This window comes from Clavelina lepadiformis, chromosome 5 (genome assembly GCF_947623445.1).
Source record: "Clavelina lepadiformis chromosome 5, kaClaLepa1.1, whole genome shotgun sequence".
Lineage (NCBI taxonomy): Eukaryota > Metazoa > Chordata > Ascidiacea > Aplousobranchia > Clavelinidae > Clavelina > Clavelina lepadiformis.
This window is the reverse complement of record NC_135244.1, coordinates 24,494,711-24,511,639: the sequence shown is the minus strand read 5'-3', so window position 1 is coordinate 24,511,639 and position 16,929 is coordinate 24,494,711. Positions and strand designations below refer to the sequence as shown.

At 41.5% G+C, this 16,929-nt stretch overlaps 2 protein-coding genes across 5 annotated transcripts; both read right to left on the bottom strand.

Annotated features, from left to right (window-relative positions):
• Window positions 1-2,830: 2,830 nt before the first annotated feature.
• Window positions 2,831-5,830, bottom strand: LOC143459475 (lipopolysaccharide-binding protein-like). The gene is made up of 13 exons (XM_076956658.1): window positions 5,670-5,830; window positions 5,523-5,610; window positions 5,297-5,440; window positions 5,137-5,233; window positions 4,948-5,079; window positions 4,553-4,616; window positions 4,363-4,489; window positions 4,004-4,148; window positions 3,861-3,916; window positions 3,651-3,792; window positions 3,432-3,576; window positions 3,292-3,371; window positions 2,831-3,024 (listed from the first exon to the last, which is right to left on the bottom strand). The coding sequence occupies exons 1-13, from the start codon at window positions 5,773-5,775 to the stop codon at window positions 2,992-2,994; spliced, it is 1,359 nt and encodes a 452-aa protein (XP_076812773.1). The 5' UTR covers window positions 5,776-5,830; the 3' UTR covers window positions 2,831-2,991.
• A 714-nt stretch (window positions 5,831-6,544) lies between these two features.
• On the bottom strand, window positions 6,545-16,793 carry LOC143461270 (RAB11-binding protein RELCH-like). Of its 4 annotated transcripts, none has more exons than XM_076959122.1 (24): window positions 16,431-16,780; window positions 16,233-16,322; window positions 16,086-16,157; window positions 14,777-14,970; window positions 14,489-14,632; window positions 14,318-14,412; window positions 13,925-14,224; window positions 13,789-13,867; window positions 13,519-13,727; window positions 13,297-13,459; window positions 13,073-13,213; window positions 12,836-13,009; window positions 12,666-12,780; window positions 12,439-12,598; window positions 12,248-12,371; window positions 12,047-12,142; window positions 11,887-11,984; window positions 8,206-8,391; window positions 7,897-8,138; window positions 7,717-7,833; window positions 7,487-7,575; window positions 7,359-7,429; window positions 6,980-7,050; window positions 6,545-6,916 (listed from the first exon to the last, which is right to left on the bottom strand). In XM_076959122.1, exons 1-23 carry the CDS (start codon window positions 16,711-16,713, stop codon window positions 6,981-6,983), a joined length of 3,312 nt encoding a protein of 1,103 aa, XP_076815237.1. In that variant the 5' UTR covers window positions 16,714-16,780; the 3' UTR covers window positions 6,545-6,916; window position 6,980. The 4 variants fall into 4 exon arrangements, 3 of the variants coding, with proteins under 3 accessions (XP_076815237.1, XP_076815238.1, XP_076815239.1); XM_076959123.1 differs by having other exon boundaries at window positions 13,789-13,864; XM_076959124.1 differs by lacking the exon at window positions 6,980-7,050 and having other exon boundaries at window positions 16,431-16,782.
• Between the last annotated feature and the right edge of the window lie 136 nt (window positions 16,794-16,929).

The window sequence follows — 16,929 nt, the reverse complement described above, 5'->3', positions numbered from 1 at the left end:
ATGCTTCTTCTTGTCAAAATCCCGATGCCTTAAAGTACATCTTATCAGACTGCTAGTTGTATGGCGTCCTTTGAACAGGTTCAACAGAATTTTATATTCTGCTAACGCGAGCGTATTTAAGAGGGCTACTTGACCATATCTTCCTCACTAAATTCATTTTATTGGGTTTTAGATTTTTTGCATCTTCTTTCTATCTCTTTTATTGCATTTACTTGTGTGTTGTTACATTGTAGGCTATACGTCAAGATCGTTGGATGCGGCGTTTCAAAAGTGTACAGCTTAAATTGGCAGCTATTGTAAATAGCTATGTAAATATGAGAATATACGTTTCGTATGAAGGAGTTTTAAAAGCATTAACGTGGCGCAGGATGCGGTCGGATCGTCAAGCACGAAAATTAGAGACGACAATTTTTAAATACTTTTGGTCCTCCGCATTTTGAGATGTGTATTACAAGATAGCTTTCTTACTTTTGACGTATGATTAACGCTTTGTGAGCTACTTGTATGTTATTTAAGCAGTTGTAACTGATATTTTACTTGTCTGTGATGTTACAATTATTAAGATACCTGTACCAAATAAGGCCCACCTAACACTTTTTTGAAAATAACTCAAGAACCACAAATGAGAATAGACTGAAAAATCGTATTCTATTAGTGAGGGTATATGACTACAACATATTAAAACCACAATACCTGACAACCCCCCAAAACATTTTCATAAAGAAATTAAAAATTCCAAAAAATGGGCATAGACTCCTAATAAGGCCCACCAATTTTGTTTTAAACCCTATTTTGATTTAAAACATAGCTGAAAAATCGTATTAAGCAAATAAAACAAGACAGCAACCACCAATTTGTGTAAGACAACGACCAACAAACGTGGATTGAAAACTTAATGGAATGTGACCCATCAGCATAGGTGCAGCAGGCGGGGGGTCACCGGCCCCCCTAACCGTCATTAAATAGGCAATTTTTGGGCAGTTCAAAATTATTTGAATAATTTTTGGTACTTTTTCTGGCATATTTTGTAGCAAAGACCTTTTTTCTTTTTTGGGGGGATCAACCACTCTTTGTTTTTTTTTAGCCAATTAACCAAGCATCTTGTATTGGCCTTATTAAGCGCATGTGGCATCCACGAAAAAAATGTCACAGTTTTATTATCAGAAAAATTTTAGCAAAAAAAAGTGCATTATCCTTTTCAATACTAAGTTGGTTGTTACATGGAAACTTCAGCCGGCTGACAACAGTTCATTTAACCGGCCAAATTCTCACTTACTTTTTTTCTAAATTAACAAAACCACCTTAACTGCAAATATCAAATTTTTGTTGTGCTCTAGTGAATCGGTTGATCACGTGACAAAGATGAAATCTGGTAAACCATCATGAATTTATATTAGTTTTTATATAGGGATAAAAATTTTCATTTATTTGCACGGGTTTGCGAAATATGAGCAATGGGTCTTATTAGGGACCGGGCCTTATTAGGCACAGGTATCTTAGAAAACATTCTGTTTTTAAGTTTATTTTTTTGACTTTCATGAAACAATTTTCCATTTAGACTAAGTGGCTGTAAAAGCTGTTGTAACTCCGAAAATTAATAACTTGGTATTTGAGTGTGAGCTGCTGGCCTGGTTGTTAAGGAGACAATGTTGCCTCGGGCTTGCCTAGTTTTTACTTTTTAACAAGGTCTAACGCATGGATACAGATTACAGACCGACTAAATTCCCAAGTGATGCGTTTTTGCGTCAAAAGAAACGTTATTTCTCATGTTTTGACAAAGAGTAAAATCACAGGTAAACGTAAAAAAGATTGTTCAGTACAGGACATAGGCCGCCAAAGTCGTTACTTTGTCATCAAACCCGACTCGTAGATCATTTCAAAGATCTTTCAAGACTCAAATAGAGTCTGTTAGAAGAAATGACTTCGCTCAAGTCAAGACGTTTGGTGAATGAAATCATCAGGAGTAGGAATTGCTTAGTTTATGATTTTTTATATTTAAGAATATGTGCAGTTTGCACAAATCAGAAACACGTTTTAGATAACATTTTATAAATTTACTGCGCTTGGTCCAACAGATACAAATTTTGTATGAGATTAGCTACCAACGCGACGACGAAGATGAAAAGCAAGCCCAGGCCGAGATTGGAATCCCGTTCCCGGGGCAAGGTGAAGGCTCGATAGAATGACCCTTTGGTTAATAGCACAACATTGCATGATACGTGTCACTAAAAAGATATTGGGGTCTCACACGCGTCGGTTGTCTTGTGCCAGATAACGCGTTATCTTACACTGACTTAGAAGTTACTGAAATAAAACACGCCGATATCGAGAGATGCCCGGGAGTAAATTATCTTGAGAATTAAGATGACCATGAAAGTGAAATGTTGAATCCCAGACAAGATTAATTATCTTAGGATGACTTTTTTGTGAACCCTTACAGAGCCTTATTGCATTCTGTCAATTTATAGAGATTGCGAATTTCAACACAGACCGAAAAATAGAAATAGAAACCAATGAGTCTGTAGACAACCTACAGCTTGCACGTTTATGATTGCAATTAATTCACTCAGGTTCGAAACTTGGCAGCGTTAAATAGCTGTTAACGACCTCGTGCATTAATATGGATAATTGCGCCTATTCTTCGTTTCTAGATTACAGCAGTCTCCAGCCAAATTCGAGATGAAAACAGTCCGAAATTCTGACCAAGTGATGGACATCAAGAAGCATAAAACATTTCTCCCGTTAAGCTGGATTCCAGACACACTCAGCTAGGCTTAAGCGATGAAAAACTATATCCAAGTTTGACTAAAAACTTTCTCCAAATCGAAGATATTTCTGACGTGCATTTTATTCGCTCAACCGAGCACAAAATAAACTTGTTTGTGCAAACTGCAATACTAGATGACACAAATGTAATCGTTATTCTGCTAATGATGACAAACTTCAGCTCGCATAGGATAAACAACTTCGATCACAGCAGCTTGAAATACTTCATCTGAAATCTGCATCCACGCGGATAAAGTTCTGTAAATACAAAACTAGGTTTACAAAGTGGCCACCTTTTGTGGAAACTGTGGCCACCCTTTGCACAGGTTAAATGCTGCAAGAAACGAAACATTTTAATTTTTCAAGAATATTATTCATACCGCTAGCGATGTGTTCTTTTAGTTTTACTGATACAAAATCAGGCGGTAAATGTTTGGTTGCCGGCCTCGTGTAACATTTGCGCGATTTGCGCGGCTGTTATATACAAGCGATAAGTTCAAAGCAGGACATTATAAGGGTAATTACCTCAGCGACTTCCGTTGAGATGAAATATGGGGAATACCCGAAGTGCTGCGGAAAGCTGAAGATTGCATGGTTGAGTGCACCTGTGTTATATTTTGCTTTTAGCTCAAGTTCAAACTCATTAAAATTATGTCCTTTCTAACTTTGCACAGCTGGTCCGATGGCCTTTGTGAGAAAGTCTGAAGCCATGGCTCGTATTAGGGGATTCCCTAGTGATAATTCCGTTCTCTCCGTGATAACTTGGACCGCGCTTGAATTTGCGGAGAGTGACAACAAAATCGTCGCTTCCTATGACCAAATAAACAGTTGTCATGACGTGTAAAGTTCAGGTTCATTGACAAGAGATAAGGTAAAATATTTACCGCCCTGCTGCGAGATATGGTTCGGGACCGAGAGGCGAGAGTTCTTCGAACAGTGAGAGTGAAATTTCCTGAGATTTCTATGTAGGGCGGCTTCAATCTGGCGTCGGGGAAGTGGTCGCTCTCGAAGATAATTCCAACGGACCTGGAAGAGATTTACATCGCTTGAACGAGGCAGGATGCGGTTGGACGTGAATCTCTCAACGGGCTCACCTGCTCGCGAATATTCCCAACGGCGCGCGTGGAAGGGTTTGAGAAAATTCTCTGATCTATGATTCAACAATCGTCTTAAATTACGTAACAGATACTTTATTCGGCAACAAAGAAACTTCCTCAAAACACTTCAACTTCCTCACCTGGCCGGAAGTGAAACTTTCCCGAAAGTATTCGTCGACGTGCAAGGAGTAAAGCAGAGTATTGATGACGTACGTACTCAGTGTAAAACGTGACATATGTGATGACGTGAGCGGCGAAGGCAACAGAGATGAAGGAAATGGAAAACTGAAACCGCAAACACGTCATTGAAAAGTGACGTAATAGGTTTTTAGAAATTTCCCTCCGAAAATTGTTTGGGCGCTCATTGACTTTTATTCTATCGTCTCAAGCAAAAAATGGAATTAAATTATGACGCGTTAATGAAACCTGATTAACCAGGGATGGGATTATTTATCACGTTCATTGACAAATAAGCACAAAAATCTCCGCTCAACTTCACCTTAGTTGTGGATTGCTCAGAGGAAACGAACGCCCTCTGACGTATATGTCAACGCTGTCTAATCTTGCCGCCGGAGAGCGCAAGAGATCAAGTTTGACACCAGTTTGGAGGAAAAGAGGAAAGTTTGCTGCAAACATCAGGTTCGTTCTCAAGCGCAGGCACGAAACCTTTCGAATATTCTAGAACTTACCGTCAAATCTTCTTGTTAAAGCTGAGCTTTCATCGCGCAGCACTTCAGTTATCACCGGGCACATCTGCACAACCAAGAACTTGATTTTAATTTGAGCTCGCTAACAAGCCGATATACAGCCCAAGTATGTATATGTATAATAATATGTATATGTATATGTGATAGTGACAATGACCGTGCATTAATACCCTGATAACTGTAAGGCGTTTAACACTGTTGGCGTTTTTGGTTCATTGTAGGCCAGGGCTTCAAATGCGCTTCCCTTTCAACAACTTGTCAGGAGTGAATTCGAGAAAAACTTAAACACCCTCGTCTAAACCCGACCCAACCACAAGTCACGCCTATTTTTATGACATCATAGCTCAAACTAAGGTCATAGGTCATGCGAAACCAACCAAGCGTAACAGGGCGTCTCTGATTGGCTGCTCGGTCGCATTGACAACGGTCTCTATCACCCATGGACGTGACGTGTCATGCACTTGCACTTGGACTTTCCCGAGGTCGACCTCACAGCTCCCGACGGCGAACTAGAAAGAAACGTCACTGAATGACAATGACCTTGACCCTGTTAGGCGTGGCCTCACCTCCGGCTTTCCTCCGTTGCTCCGAAGAACAAAATCCTGAGTGAAAGCTGCCCCAGGGATCTGGGCACTTAATGCGCCCTCGTACGACAAAGTTATCCTGCAGCAAACAATTGCAATTACCAAGATCATTGTTGCGTGGTAACTGCTCATAATTACTCACGATGACGTAAAGAAGTGGGCAATTTGCCAGACTTTCCACTCGCCTTTAACCACAACAGCGCCACCTTGCGATATGATCTTGTATCCGTTTGGTGGTGACGTCATCGACTCGCCACTCCCCGCCTCAAACACGTCAATTTTAACGCTATGACGCAATAGTAATGAGTCCAGTAGCCTCTAGGTGTTAGAGTTCGATTCCAGGTGAAGGCAAATTTCTAAAGACTTACTTGCTGACTTGGAAGTTTTCTCCATAGAAGGTCGGTAGCAGAACAGAAGCCAACTTGGAACTGATGAAACTCAGCACATCGTCTTTCACTGAAAAACACAAAACTTTAATCCCAGGTTTCCAGCAACCAGCCCAAGTCGTCCCTAACCTTGATCAAGTCCGCTTTGTTTGACGCTGATCTGCACCGAAGCACGCTGAGACGCGACAATCGCGAAGTAGAAGTTGATAAAGCAGAACCTCGCTATAGTTGACATGCTGTCTTAGCTGCTGGTAAGAGCTACAGTAAATACCTTTGACATTAATTAGAAATAGAACTTCGCGTAAAGGTCGTTCAAGATCGCCCGAGGCCTTTGACCTTTTGACTCATTTCTTCGTATCGTGAAAGAAAATTTCGCCTCTGGGCTAAATTTAAATATGGAAGACTTGTCAAGATGCTTCAAACGTCACGCTTCTAGGTCACGTGGTTTAACGTATAGACGCACATCAATGACGTATTGTGTTTGGAGACGAGGTAAGTTTCGGCTACCTTGATTCAAAGTGTCCTGATGAAATCGTATCGTGTATGATGTCATGAGTGGTGAAAGGTGGCAGTAAATAACTTTTTTCAAGAAATTTGAGTCGGTCCCGGTATCGTTAAAAATGATTATTTGAAGTTTGGACAAACATACCTTTCAATATGTCATTTTAATTAAACTTTAAAAGCCAATTTTAGCGTTTGCTTTTTTTTCTAATTTACAAATGTTTACCAAAGCTGTGAGGACTGAGGTCACATAAGTTTCGACCTGGATTAATTGGTAGTGGGTCCACAGCAGAAGCAAAAATTTAGCTTACGGCAGGATTCGTGATACAAAAAGCGCCGATTCAGACAAAGTACCCTGCTACTTCTTTGAAACAAAACCGAATACGTGAACCGGCGACACATTTTTTACCAAGTACAGTTACCAACGGTTCTTTCAAAGCACAGACTGCCCGCCTCTGTGTAATGTGTACGCGCGTGATATATGCGCCATAACAACACAGATGAAAACTTATTTATTTTATTCAGGACTGCAGCGATTACATAAAGTGCTATTGATACGTCACAGTGGCATAAATACTCAGATACAGCATACGTCACAGAACAAAAGAGCAACATCGAACTAGGACAAGATTTTACACATCGTCGTAATGGTTCTTTCTAAATAAAATGCTTTGGTACGATCTCGCATCGAGGTCACAATGACGCTTTATTTCGTCACAGAAGCAGCCACTGCAGAGATTGCTTCACATCCGGGTTCTCATTCAAAACTCTTCCACTGAAACATCTTGGGGCTGGCTGGGACCTTTGACCTCAGATGACCAAACGTTGTGGCGATTTTCCGTCACGCCCCACCGCGCCCGACAAGGTTGATTGCGCTGCAACGTCAACAAGACATTAACACTGAGCACTCCGCCACACAGCAAATTAGCCGCGTTTACCTTAATTATGATCAAACAAACGATGCAACAATCGGGATTTGCCTGATGGGTCACGCTTCACCGAATCCATGCTGATGACGAAATGATACATGATAATAAACAATGTGACGACACAAGATAAAAGCAGTGTAACACATGAAGTGGGTGCTGATGTTGTGTTGCTGCTTTAGGCTGAAGTTCCAGAGGCCGATTTAGTGGGGGGTAGCACTGAAGCCCCCCAACAGCTAACCCAGAACATGGGTGACTTCGCGCGAACGCGATTTCGTGCATAAATGGGTCCACCGGGCCCCTGGGTCAGGGCCAGTTCAAAGGTCGTGACATGAGCATGCACAGTTTCGAAAGTTGTCGAACCAAATTATCACCAGAGCAATGGCCTTACCTGCCTTGTGACGTCACACTGCCTTGGTCGATCTTTCGCTCGACTTCATTGATCAAACTTGTGGCATTTGTCTGCAAATATAGTAAGCAATTACAACACAGACGGATATTATGACGCAATAAACTCACCAACTGGTTTGATTGAAGATACTCAAGGTCGAGTAAGAGACATTTGAGTGCAGGAAGCACTGAACCGTGAAGCAGGAAGCCCGAGACGACTGAAGCGAAGTTTAAGGAAATTTTAACCACTCGCTATATTGCTTATATAATGCTTATATAATGCTTTATATACTTGCTTATATATATTACTTATATAATGCGGCTTTAAATGACGCGTCTAAATTACAACAGGAGGATACAGCAGCAGGACAGGCCGGAATACGCCTCCAGCAAATCGTGCGCAATAATCGATCGCTTTGTGACATCACTCATTCGATTATTGTTGAGCGCGATGATGGCGAGGTGGGGGAGGAGATCTGTTGAAAAAATCGACCGCGTTAGCCCCCTCCCAACCCCGGCTCCACAGCATCACAACCTACATTCGTCCCGGAACTTCGGGTGCGCGGTGGCGCCCATGTCTGTTGCCATGGCGATCAGCATTGTTTGGACAGAATGCAAACCGAGAAGAGTGCCATCTTGTGAGTGTTCTTCGTAGAAAGTCTCGACACTAGATGACACTAGTTCAGTCAACTGAGCAATGACTCTTTCCACGATCTCGGAAGTGACGTCAGAGTTGACAGCAAGCGACGAAAGCGACTTTATGGAGCTTATTCTCACATTACTTCAGGTAAAAGATAGAAATAAGATATCTATGCATAATCTGGTTCATTAAGACAATGCAGGCTCACGTCACGTGATCGGTCGAAAGGGTGATAAGCGCAGGAACAATTCTTGTTGAGATGACGTTAACGCTGACGTCAGTCGTTGTAAGGACAGCAAACAATGACGCAGCAGATGCTCTGACAAGTGCTGAATCATGGACGAGGGCAGACCAGAGAACTTGCAGAATGACGTCATGCCACTTTTCATTTGACCTAGAAGAAAAAAGAGGAAGTGACGTCACACCACAGACAGAAGGATGCGAAGGTGTTAAGTTATTTGGAAAATTAGGGTTGAAAAAATTTACTGGATTTTCTTCTAAAACTACCAAAAGATTTCATAAACCGACTAAAACTTGAATAAAGTTTTTCGTTATAAAAATTTTTCTTCATTTCTTTCACTAAACGCCAAATCTAAGTTGAGTGGTTCCAGCATAACAATTAGTACAAAATTACTTGATCACATGTTTAAACCAGGTTTTAATCAAATGAGTTTTAAAATCCAATAAACATAAAAGTCCAGGATAAATTTCTTATAAAAGTAACTTGCCAAGAATGGTAAACTGGAACTCTTTATAGCCGCCCCTTTGATGCATTATGACATAAGCAAGACACAAAGGAACTGTCTGCTTCCTGTGTGACACATCAAACAACACATCATCATTATGACATCATACTTGTATTACCCAATATGCACAAACTCATTCGATGGACGTAGAATGACTCATGGCCCATCCACAGAAGTTGTCCATAAGCCGTGGGATTGCGCAATACATCAAAGCAGCTAACGTAGAGCATTTGTCAGAAGTGAAGGTTCAAGCTGAGATCTCATTTAATAAGCCAACTACGACAGACATGGGAGGAACAGCTGCCACCGTTTATATATTTATGCTTGTGATCGTGATGAAGGGCCAGGGGCAGGATACCGGCATCAAATTCTGCCCAGAAAAGTGCAAGTGCAGGAATAAAACAGTGAATTGCAACAACGCTGGACTTCAACGTTTGCCGCCGATCATTCCAATACTAAGTGAAAGATTACTCCTCAACAACAACAGGTACTTGGTAGAGTGCGCCTGTGCGTACGTTGAGTAAATCACTATCAACTACTTCTCTTTTAAAAGGTTGCAGAGCACAACACTCTACACAGAGAACCGTGACGGAATGCGCGAGTTGTCTGCTTCTTACAATCCATTCCATGAACTCATCCTGCTTGATCTTTCAAGCAATCACTTGCAAACTTTGGACGACGACTTTTTCTTCTACTCGTCCAACGTAGAGAGACTCCAATTAGACGACAACAAACTCACCGACTTACGAGCGGTTGTTGACTTGGTCAAAGAAGATACGAGTCCGTTCCGACATATGACCAGGCTCAGAGAACTGTCTGCGAAAAGCAACAAAATTGTATCAGAATTAGTACAGGTTCATTTTCAAAATCTTCATAACCTGCAAAAGTTGGATCTTTCCGACAACCAGATCCCATCCATTGCCCAGGAAGCTTTCTATGAGTCAACAATGCTCCGAGAATTACACTTGAGCAAAAACAGAATAAAATCTTTGGAGTGTGGAGCATTTGCAAAATTGATGCAGCTCGAGATTCTGGATCTTTCTCAAAACCAACTGAGTGGAGCTGACGTCAGTGCTTTGGGCTTCTTACCTAGACTTGAAACACTGAATTTGGCGAACAACCAGATTGAAAATCTTCCCGAAGCAATCATCTTTCCTCTTCTCAAACATTTAGATCTTTCTCAAAATCTCATATCACAAGTTAGCGGGGATACGTTTCAGAATTCCCAACAACTTTTCTTCCTCAATCTGTCGAGGAATTTGCTTGAAGAGGGACCACTTGTGGCAAACCGATCCCCACTCATAGTGGAAGCGAGTCACAACCACTTCCCATGCCAGTGTCGGAGCTGGGAAGACTCAACCAACTGCACAGATTTTCAACAATTCAGTCGAGTCTGGTCGAGTGATGTCTGTGTGATCTGCTCCAAGCTCTTGGAGGAAACAACAGTGCTCAGCCTCAACATGAGTTGCCATGACAACCAGAAGCCGTGGAAGCATCTCTCATTGGTTGCAACGGTCGGCGCTATTGGAGGGGTTGCCATGGGAACAATTCTCTCTCTTGTCATTGTCTGTTCTCTGAAACAGCCAAAGAAGTTGGGAAGTGGACAGCAAGTGAACACGACAGGATCCCGGCCGACCTTCCGGCAACAAGTCCAAAGACTCCAGAACTCGATCCAAACGAGCATTCGTTCAACAGCGAAAGAAGAAAGTTCATCAATGCACAGATATTATTCGATAAGGAATCAATCAAAGAGCTATGGCAGCACCCAGCCACAAAATGACACGATTTACAGCGAAATAAACGACATCAATCCCAGTATGAGTCACCATCGCATGACAAAGAAGTTAACCAATGACAACTCACAATTTGTTAATGACGATGGATACTGCTTTCCTATTGGCCAGTCAGTACCGGCACCAATCGATTTAAAAGTTGGACTTCAACAACAAACTGGGTTTGACAAAGCAGAATTTCATGAAGCAGCAGAGCCAAGCCACGACAAAGAAGGAACAAGAACTGCCGGTAGCAGACCTGAAGAACAAGCTTATTCTTACATAGACCTGACATTAAACAACCAACGTTGAACAAGTGGATGATATTGATGCACAGTGCGCACTTTAAATACCTTGCAGTGTTGTTGATGGGTTATAATGACTACTAAAGTGTCATAGCATAACATTTGGTTATCAAAAAGCAGCAAAACTATTGCAAAGAGTTCCTTCAAAATGATCCTACTTCACTGCCAAGACCACATGGTGTATACTATATACTGTATATGTTGTATCAAATGACAATAATTTATCTCGCGTTTCATTTATTGTGGAGCATAAAGTAAATTGTTGACTGTTTAGCTTGTAAGTAAATTTTCTGACTCAGGCCTTTCCCAGCAAACACGAATGAAGAAACCGATAGAAATTTCTTCCTTAACATTCGGTAGTTCAAAAGAAAAACTTCAAAGTATTCAGGCGCAGAGCAAAAATAATCTAATAAAGTTGCCAAGGAATCAAACAAAACCAAGAGGAAAATTAAGGCAAAAATTCCAAAAAACATAAAAAATTCTTTAAATGTATTTGGGGTTTGGGAATTTTAGGTTCGCTTGTGGAAACTGATTTCCTTCTGAAAGTGATCAAACTAGACAATGGAAGCTTGTTCATGGATTGCTCAAATGGCATCCATCAGCTGTCTCACTTTCATCAATATTCGCCACAAGTTTTTACTGACTTCAAATAGCTCTAAAGTAAATCGATCAATGAATTCAATTTCAAATTAACGAGTCTCCTCCGCGCATAAAGAGCTCAATTGAGTCAGTTGCTTAAGAAATGGTTCAAAGTCAAATGCCACCTGCATTAGTCATTGTCAAGTCAGTGCCTTTACTTTGCTTTCTTAATCAAGCTTGGGAAGTTATTTTCACAGTTAAATGGACACAAACTTTGGTGCAAAACCGCATAAAATGTTACAAACAACACGCTTTGTGGGTCTCCTAAGTTGACAAAGAAATTTGTCATTTCATGACGATGATGTTTATGTGATGGTGAGCAAATTGGTGTTTAGCCGAAAATGCAAGAAAACATGAAGAGGTGGAAGCCAAAAACAAATTTGTGGAAAAATAGAAATCAAAAGCGCGTTGATAAACTTGCACTAACCTGAGCAAGATGAAAGACGAGAACAAACTTGTCAGTGGGAGATTGGATTTGGAAATATCAACAATGGAATTCAAAAGAAAATCACTCAATGAAGATTCCTAAATTCAAAAGCACATTTGCCAACATTTCTCACCAAAATTTCTTAAAATCTTAAACGTACCTCTCCGGCCGGCAAAACAGCTGCCGTGAAAACCGGGAAAATTGCCGTCGCAAGATTGTTAGGATCTTGAAGCAATGCCATAAACTGTGGAGTAACCTACAAAACAATGACATCACTATGTGGAAAATCACTGTGCAGTATCTACAGCATCACCACCACTGTATCAGTGGCATATTTTAAGCAACAAAGTTCGTTTCGAACCTTAGACAGAAAAAAGTTTCTTCCAAATAGTTCTTGAAAGAGAGCAAAGAGATCGACCAAACCACCGATGGTTTCCTGCCAAGAAACATCAAGATCTTGCCCCACCTTCAATAATCTCGGCACCCTAGCAAAGCAGCTTGTCATAGCGGGAGCTTTTCAACTTTACGCTTGATATAAAGGTGACAACTTACAGCTGGTGGGTTGCCCATAGCAGCACTTCATGAGAAGCATCAATGGGGGAAGAACTGATGACCTCATCAAACATTTTGACAAAGCTTGTAAATTTATCTTCGTCTCCGATGATTAGAGATGGGTGGTCGATGACATCATCAACCTTTATGTGACGGCATTCTGCAGAAGACAGAACTTTGTAATGATGTCACAACGATGCAAACCAAACCAAGCAAAAACCACGAACCTTCATGGCTTAATTGCTTGGAGCCGATGTCACACGTTTCATGCAAGACACTGACGAAGAGGTACGGCATCAGATGCAGTATGGGGGCGTTCCTGTCATGGTCCAGCTTGCCATTCTGCAAATCTCATCAATGTAAACCGATATTGTGTTGAAGACGTGCAGGGATATACCTCGGAAGATGAGAGGAAAGTCTCCAACATCCAAAGCAAGCGATCTGCGAGGTCCAAATGCAAACTCCTCCTGGACATGGACCAGGCTGCCATTGAAGGAAGAAGAGTCCGGCAAGCTTCATCTCGGACCATCTTGTTCCGGTCTTTTAAAAACTTCTCCAAGATCTCAAGACCCTAAACAACACGATTTAGAAAATAGAAATCTTAAATAAAACCTCAATTCGAGGCCAAGCTCACCTGTCGATACTTGTCATCTTCGTCTATGAAGGAATAAACCAGTGAATGTGACCTCACAATACTGCATCGGATGTCTTCTCGCTTTTCCTCTTGCTCCATCTGGTGGATGATTGATAGCAGAAGAGAGCTTCGAATTTCGGGCTGAGATGATGTCATAATAACATTATTCAACATTTTGCATTTCAAGGAACTCAATAAACCTCGATGGAAAGGTATGGTCTCACCCTCAGGTAAGGGGCCACAAGCCCGCATGCCTCGGCCACTAGTTGGCGACGTTCACTGTACTTGTGTCCGATTTGTTCCCAGAATTGAGGAAGTAATTCTTCCTCCGACCGATCAACACCGACATGTTTGGCAAAGTTGACGCAACCTCGCAATATCGTCGCCCTGAAGAGCATCGAAGCATTGAAGAAGTTTTGACATCAACCTCTCATGCACCAGCTTACCTCTGCAGCGTATCCGGCTTCTTTATTAAGTTGAAAAGAATATGCAAAAGTTCGATGCGAGTGTTGAGATTTCTATGGAGGGCGGCACAACTCAAAAGCAAAGGAATGAGTTGTCCTCGTTTGGCGATCAGGACAGTCGGGACAATCTGTGGCAGCAACCGGGACAAATCATTGACCAGTTCTTCAGAGTTGCTAGAACCTGATGTGACCTGCAACAAGTTGAACGGTGGACGGTTGCTTGCCATAGACAACTTATACAGCGATCATCACCTGTTGTGCTGAGGGGAATTCCGCAATAGGTTGACATTTTCTTAACAAAGAGTTCCAAAGCAAACTTGACATTCGGCTGCTTGAAATAATAAGAAGTCAAAGAAAGTGACGAGAAAGCAATACAAGCATCACAAACCTCAAGTCAGGTTTGCATGAGAACACCGATTCTTCATCACTGACGTCACCGGGCACCTTGCTGACGTCATCGGGCACCTTGCTGACATCATCGGGCACTTTTCTGACGTCATCGGGCACCTTGCTGACGTCATCGGGCACCTTGCTGACGTCATCGGGAACCTTTCTGACGTCATCGGGCACCTTTCTGACGTCATCGGACACTTTGCTGATGTCATCGGGCACCTTACTGAAGTCAGACTGACTTGTTTTCGGAGCTTCTTTATTTACCATAGAATTTTTTAATTGTTCTTCATTTTCTCTAAAAATTGTGCAAGATGTTTGCCGGGCAGCAAGCAGGCAGAGGAACTTGACATAAGTGAAGTTTATGATTTGATTAAATTCTGAGTCTAACCTCAAACTTTTCAACGCCAACTCAAACTCATTCTTCTCTTCTTTCAAACAAGCAACTTCATTTTCAAGTTCTTTGATCAAATGTTCATTTTCTACCTGAACCGAAAACAAGACATTTCAACCATCCAAACACAGAGCACAATTCATGAAGATAAACTCAAATTCTACTCACGACCATCAGTGCATCAACAGTGTTTGTTGAAGCATCACGCATTGCATGCTGCGGCACAGTGTGCTTGTGGTAGTCTCTGTACAATTTCAACAAACCGGGGGGTTTGGGCGTGTTGATACCAACATCGTCCCAGTCTTCAAAATCCTGAACACAGGAAGTGATGACACCCTTGGTTGAGAATGCAATGCACAGAGCAAACTGCAGTGTCGGACGCAAATGAGATAATACCAAACGTCCAATGTTAAAAAACTAAACAAATTTTGGAGCAAACAACAACCTATGCATCACCTGTGCTTCATTTTCGTCAGCAAATGTGATGGACGAGAGCTTGTATCCACGCTGAAGCAGGTACTCGTTGATCAGGTGATTTATTGCTCGAACTTCCAACGGTTTGATCTCGGTTGCTGCGACAGTGATGTCATCCAACTCACAGCTTGCATTGTTCGAATTCGCATTCTCATGGAGGCAGGAAGTACCTTGTTCTAGAGAGAGAGACATATCATTGCTGGTGTGTGTGCTCCACTTATCCTGCTATTTTTGAAGCTCAACAATAAACAACAATGAATCTGTCAGAATACAACCTGGCGCAAGTAAACAACTTCAGAAGTTGTTGCAGAAATAATCGCTGCAACACTTTAAAACAATACAAGTTGTCGACTCAGTGGTGGAGCGATTGCAGAACTGAACTTGCAACAATGTGACTCACATTCGATTGGCAATGACAGTACCATTGTAATGCCCCAAGAGAGGTATCAACAACATTTGCTCTTATTCAGAGGTCCGCACGAACAGTCGCAAACTCCGGTAATACAATGTAGAAGATTTTTAAAAAAATGTGAGCATCAATCAAAACTTTTATTAAGACAGCTCCAGTAAGGGGCTTCAGTGATGAGGAATCGTTACGAAGTTTGAGGGGTGCAAAGAATTTTCTTAGTCCAACGATTATGATATAAACCAGGGCTTCCCAAACTGGGGGTCGCGACCCCGCAAGGGGTCGCGTAACGAACTTCAGGGGTCGCAGAGCGTATACCAATTTTACACGAAGTACAAAATACAATCAAAACAAAATATCGTTCCAGCCTAATCAACATTGAAACCGCCTTAAGACAAGCATTAACAGGTATTGAGCCACGGCTGGACTTGCTTTGTAGCAGAAAGCAGTCGCACCAATCACACTGAATAAATGTGTGTGCTTTTTTGTTTCCAGTAGCCTACATATGTGTAAAGTAGTAAGTAGGCTTTGAGTACTTGTTGCTTAAATTCAGTCTTTGCATCTCAATAAATGTCACTAATGACTAATGTATATTTCGCACTGCTAATCAATTTAAACGTGAAGGGTCGCGGAAAACTTCAGAAGTTTGAAAGGGGTCGCGAGCAAAAAAGTTTGGGAAGCCCTGATATAAACGATACCATATCAACCTTTCTATGACGAATATAAACACGTACAAGAATTTTTCAAAATGGCATCAAACTAATTTTCCCAAAACCAGTTCAGAAAGTAGATATTAGTACAAAGAAAGGTTTGTGATGGACGATGCAAGTCAATACACCACGCTTATATCATATATCATACATATACACCACGCTTATATCATACCTGCACTTCTCGTGAGGTTTTCACGAAGTGACTTTATGGTGTCTCTCGCTTTTCTCAGTTCAAATTCCAGCACTGCATAGAAAGAATCAAAAAGTAGTTCAGCTTCATAACATTCAATTTGGAAACAAAATTGCAACCATCTTTGACCTGCAACCTTCTCATCAACTTGTCCTGCTCCGTCGTCAGAATATCTCGTTATATCGAGTGAGTCAAAAGTGCTGCAGCTACCGGTACGATCTAATCAATACATTCTGACATTAGACTGACTTTAAAACCACTAAGACCACAAGAAATTAATCATAATACAGCAGGCGTATTGATTTAAAATGAAGGAGTTAAACGAACAAAGTGCATTTGCGGAATATCCATCTTTGCTTGTTATTTGTTGCTCAAAGTTTGAAGGATTCGAGAAATAATTGCTCAGTCGATTCACTTCGCGTCCTCTTTCTTGGATTTCTGTGTGAAATTCCAACGCCGTCAGAATAAACTGCTTTTTTAATAGTTCCTCCGCAATAGATTCGAGAGAAATGTTCAACTTATAAGGAGCATCGGATGTCAATCCTTCCTCCAACCCGGAGCTATCCAGAGATTCATCAACTTGGTGAAGAAACGGGTTCAAATGAGCCATAACCAAGCACCGACCTGCATCACATTTATAAGCAAACCTGCTTCCTACAACACAAAGAAAATTAAGTGCTTTTATCATGGACATCTTCATTTTTACATCAAAGAACTTGGAATTCTGGCATTATGTCTGGGGGGGGGGGGGGTCAAGATTGCATTGGTGACACTTGCTTCTGTTCAGTGATGCTAATGAACAATTCCAAATTTAAACAATAGCCTA

Excerpts from the sequence above, each read along its gene's own strand:
- LOC143459475 (XM_076956658.1), bottom strand. The coding sequence starts at position 5,775 with ATGTCAACTATAGCGAGGTTCTGCTTTATCAACTTCTACTTCGCGATT. Across the intron at positions 3,793-3,860 it reads TTGGGAATATTCGCGAGCAG|GTCCGTTGGAATTATCTTCG; the intron begins GTGAGCCCGTTG and ends AATCTCTTCCAG. Across the intron at positions 3,372-3,431 it reads CATCGGACCAGCTGTGCAAA|GTGCACTCAACCATGCAATC; the intron begins GTTAGAAAGGAC and ends AATATAACACAG.
- LOC143461270 (XM_076959122.1), bottom strand. The coding sequence starts at position 16,713 with ATGGCTCATTTGAACCCGTTTCTTCACCAAGTTGATGAATCTCTGGAT. Across the intron at positions 14,971-16,085 it reads AAACCTCACGAGAAGTGCAG|AACAAGGTACTTCCTGCCTC; the intron begins GTATGATATAAG and ends CTCTCTCTCTAG. Across the intron at positions 7,051-7,358 it reads AGTGTGACGTCACAAGGCAG|CATGGATTCGGTGAAGCGTG; the intron begins GTAAGGCCATTG and ends TTTCGTCATCAG.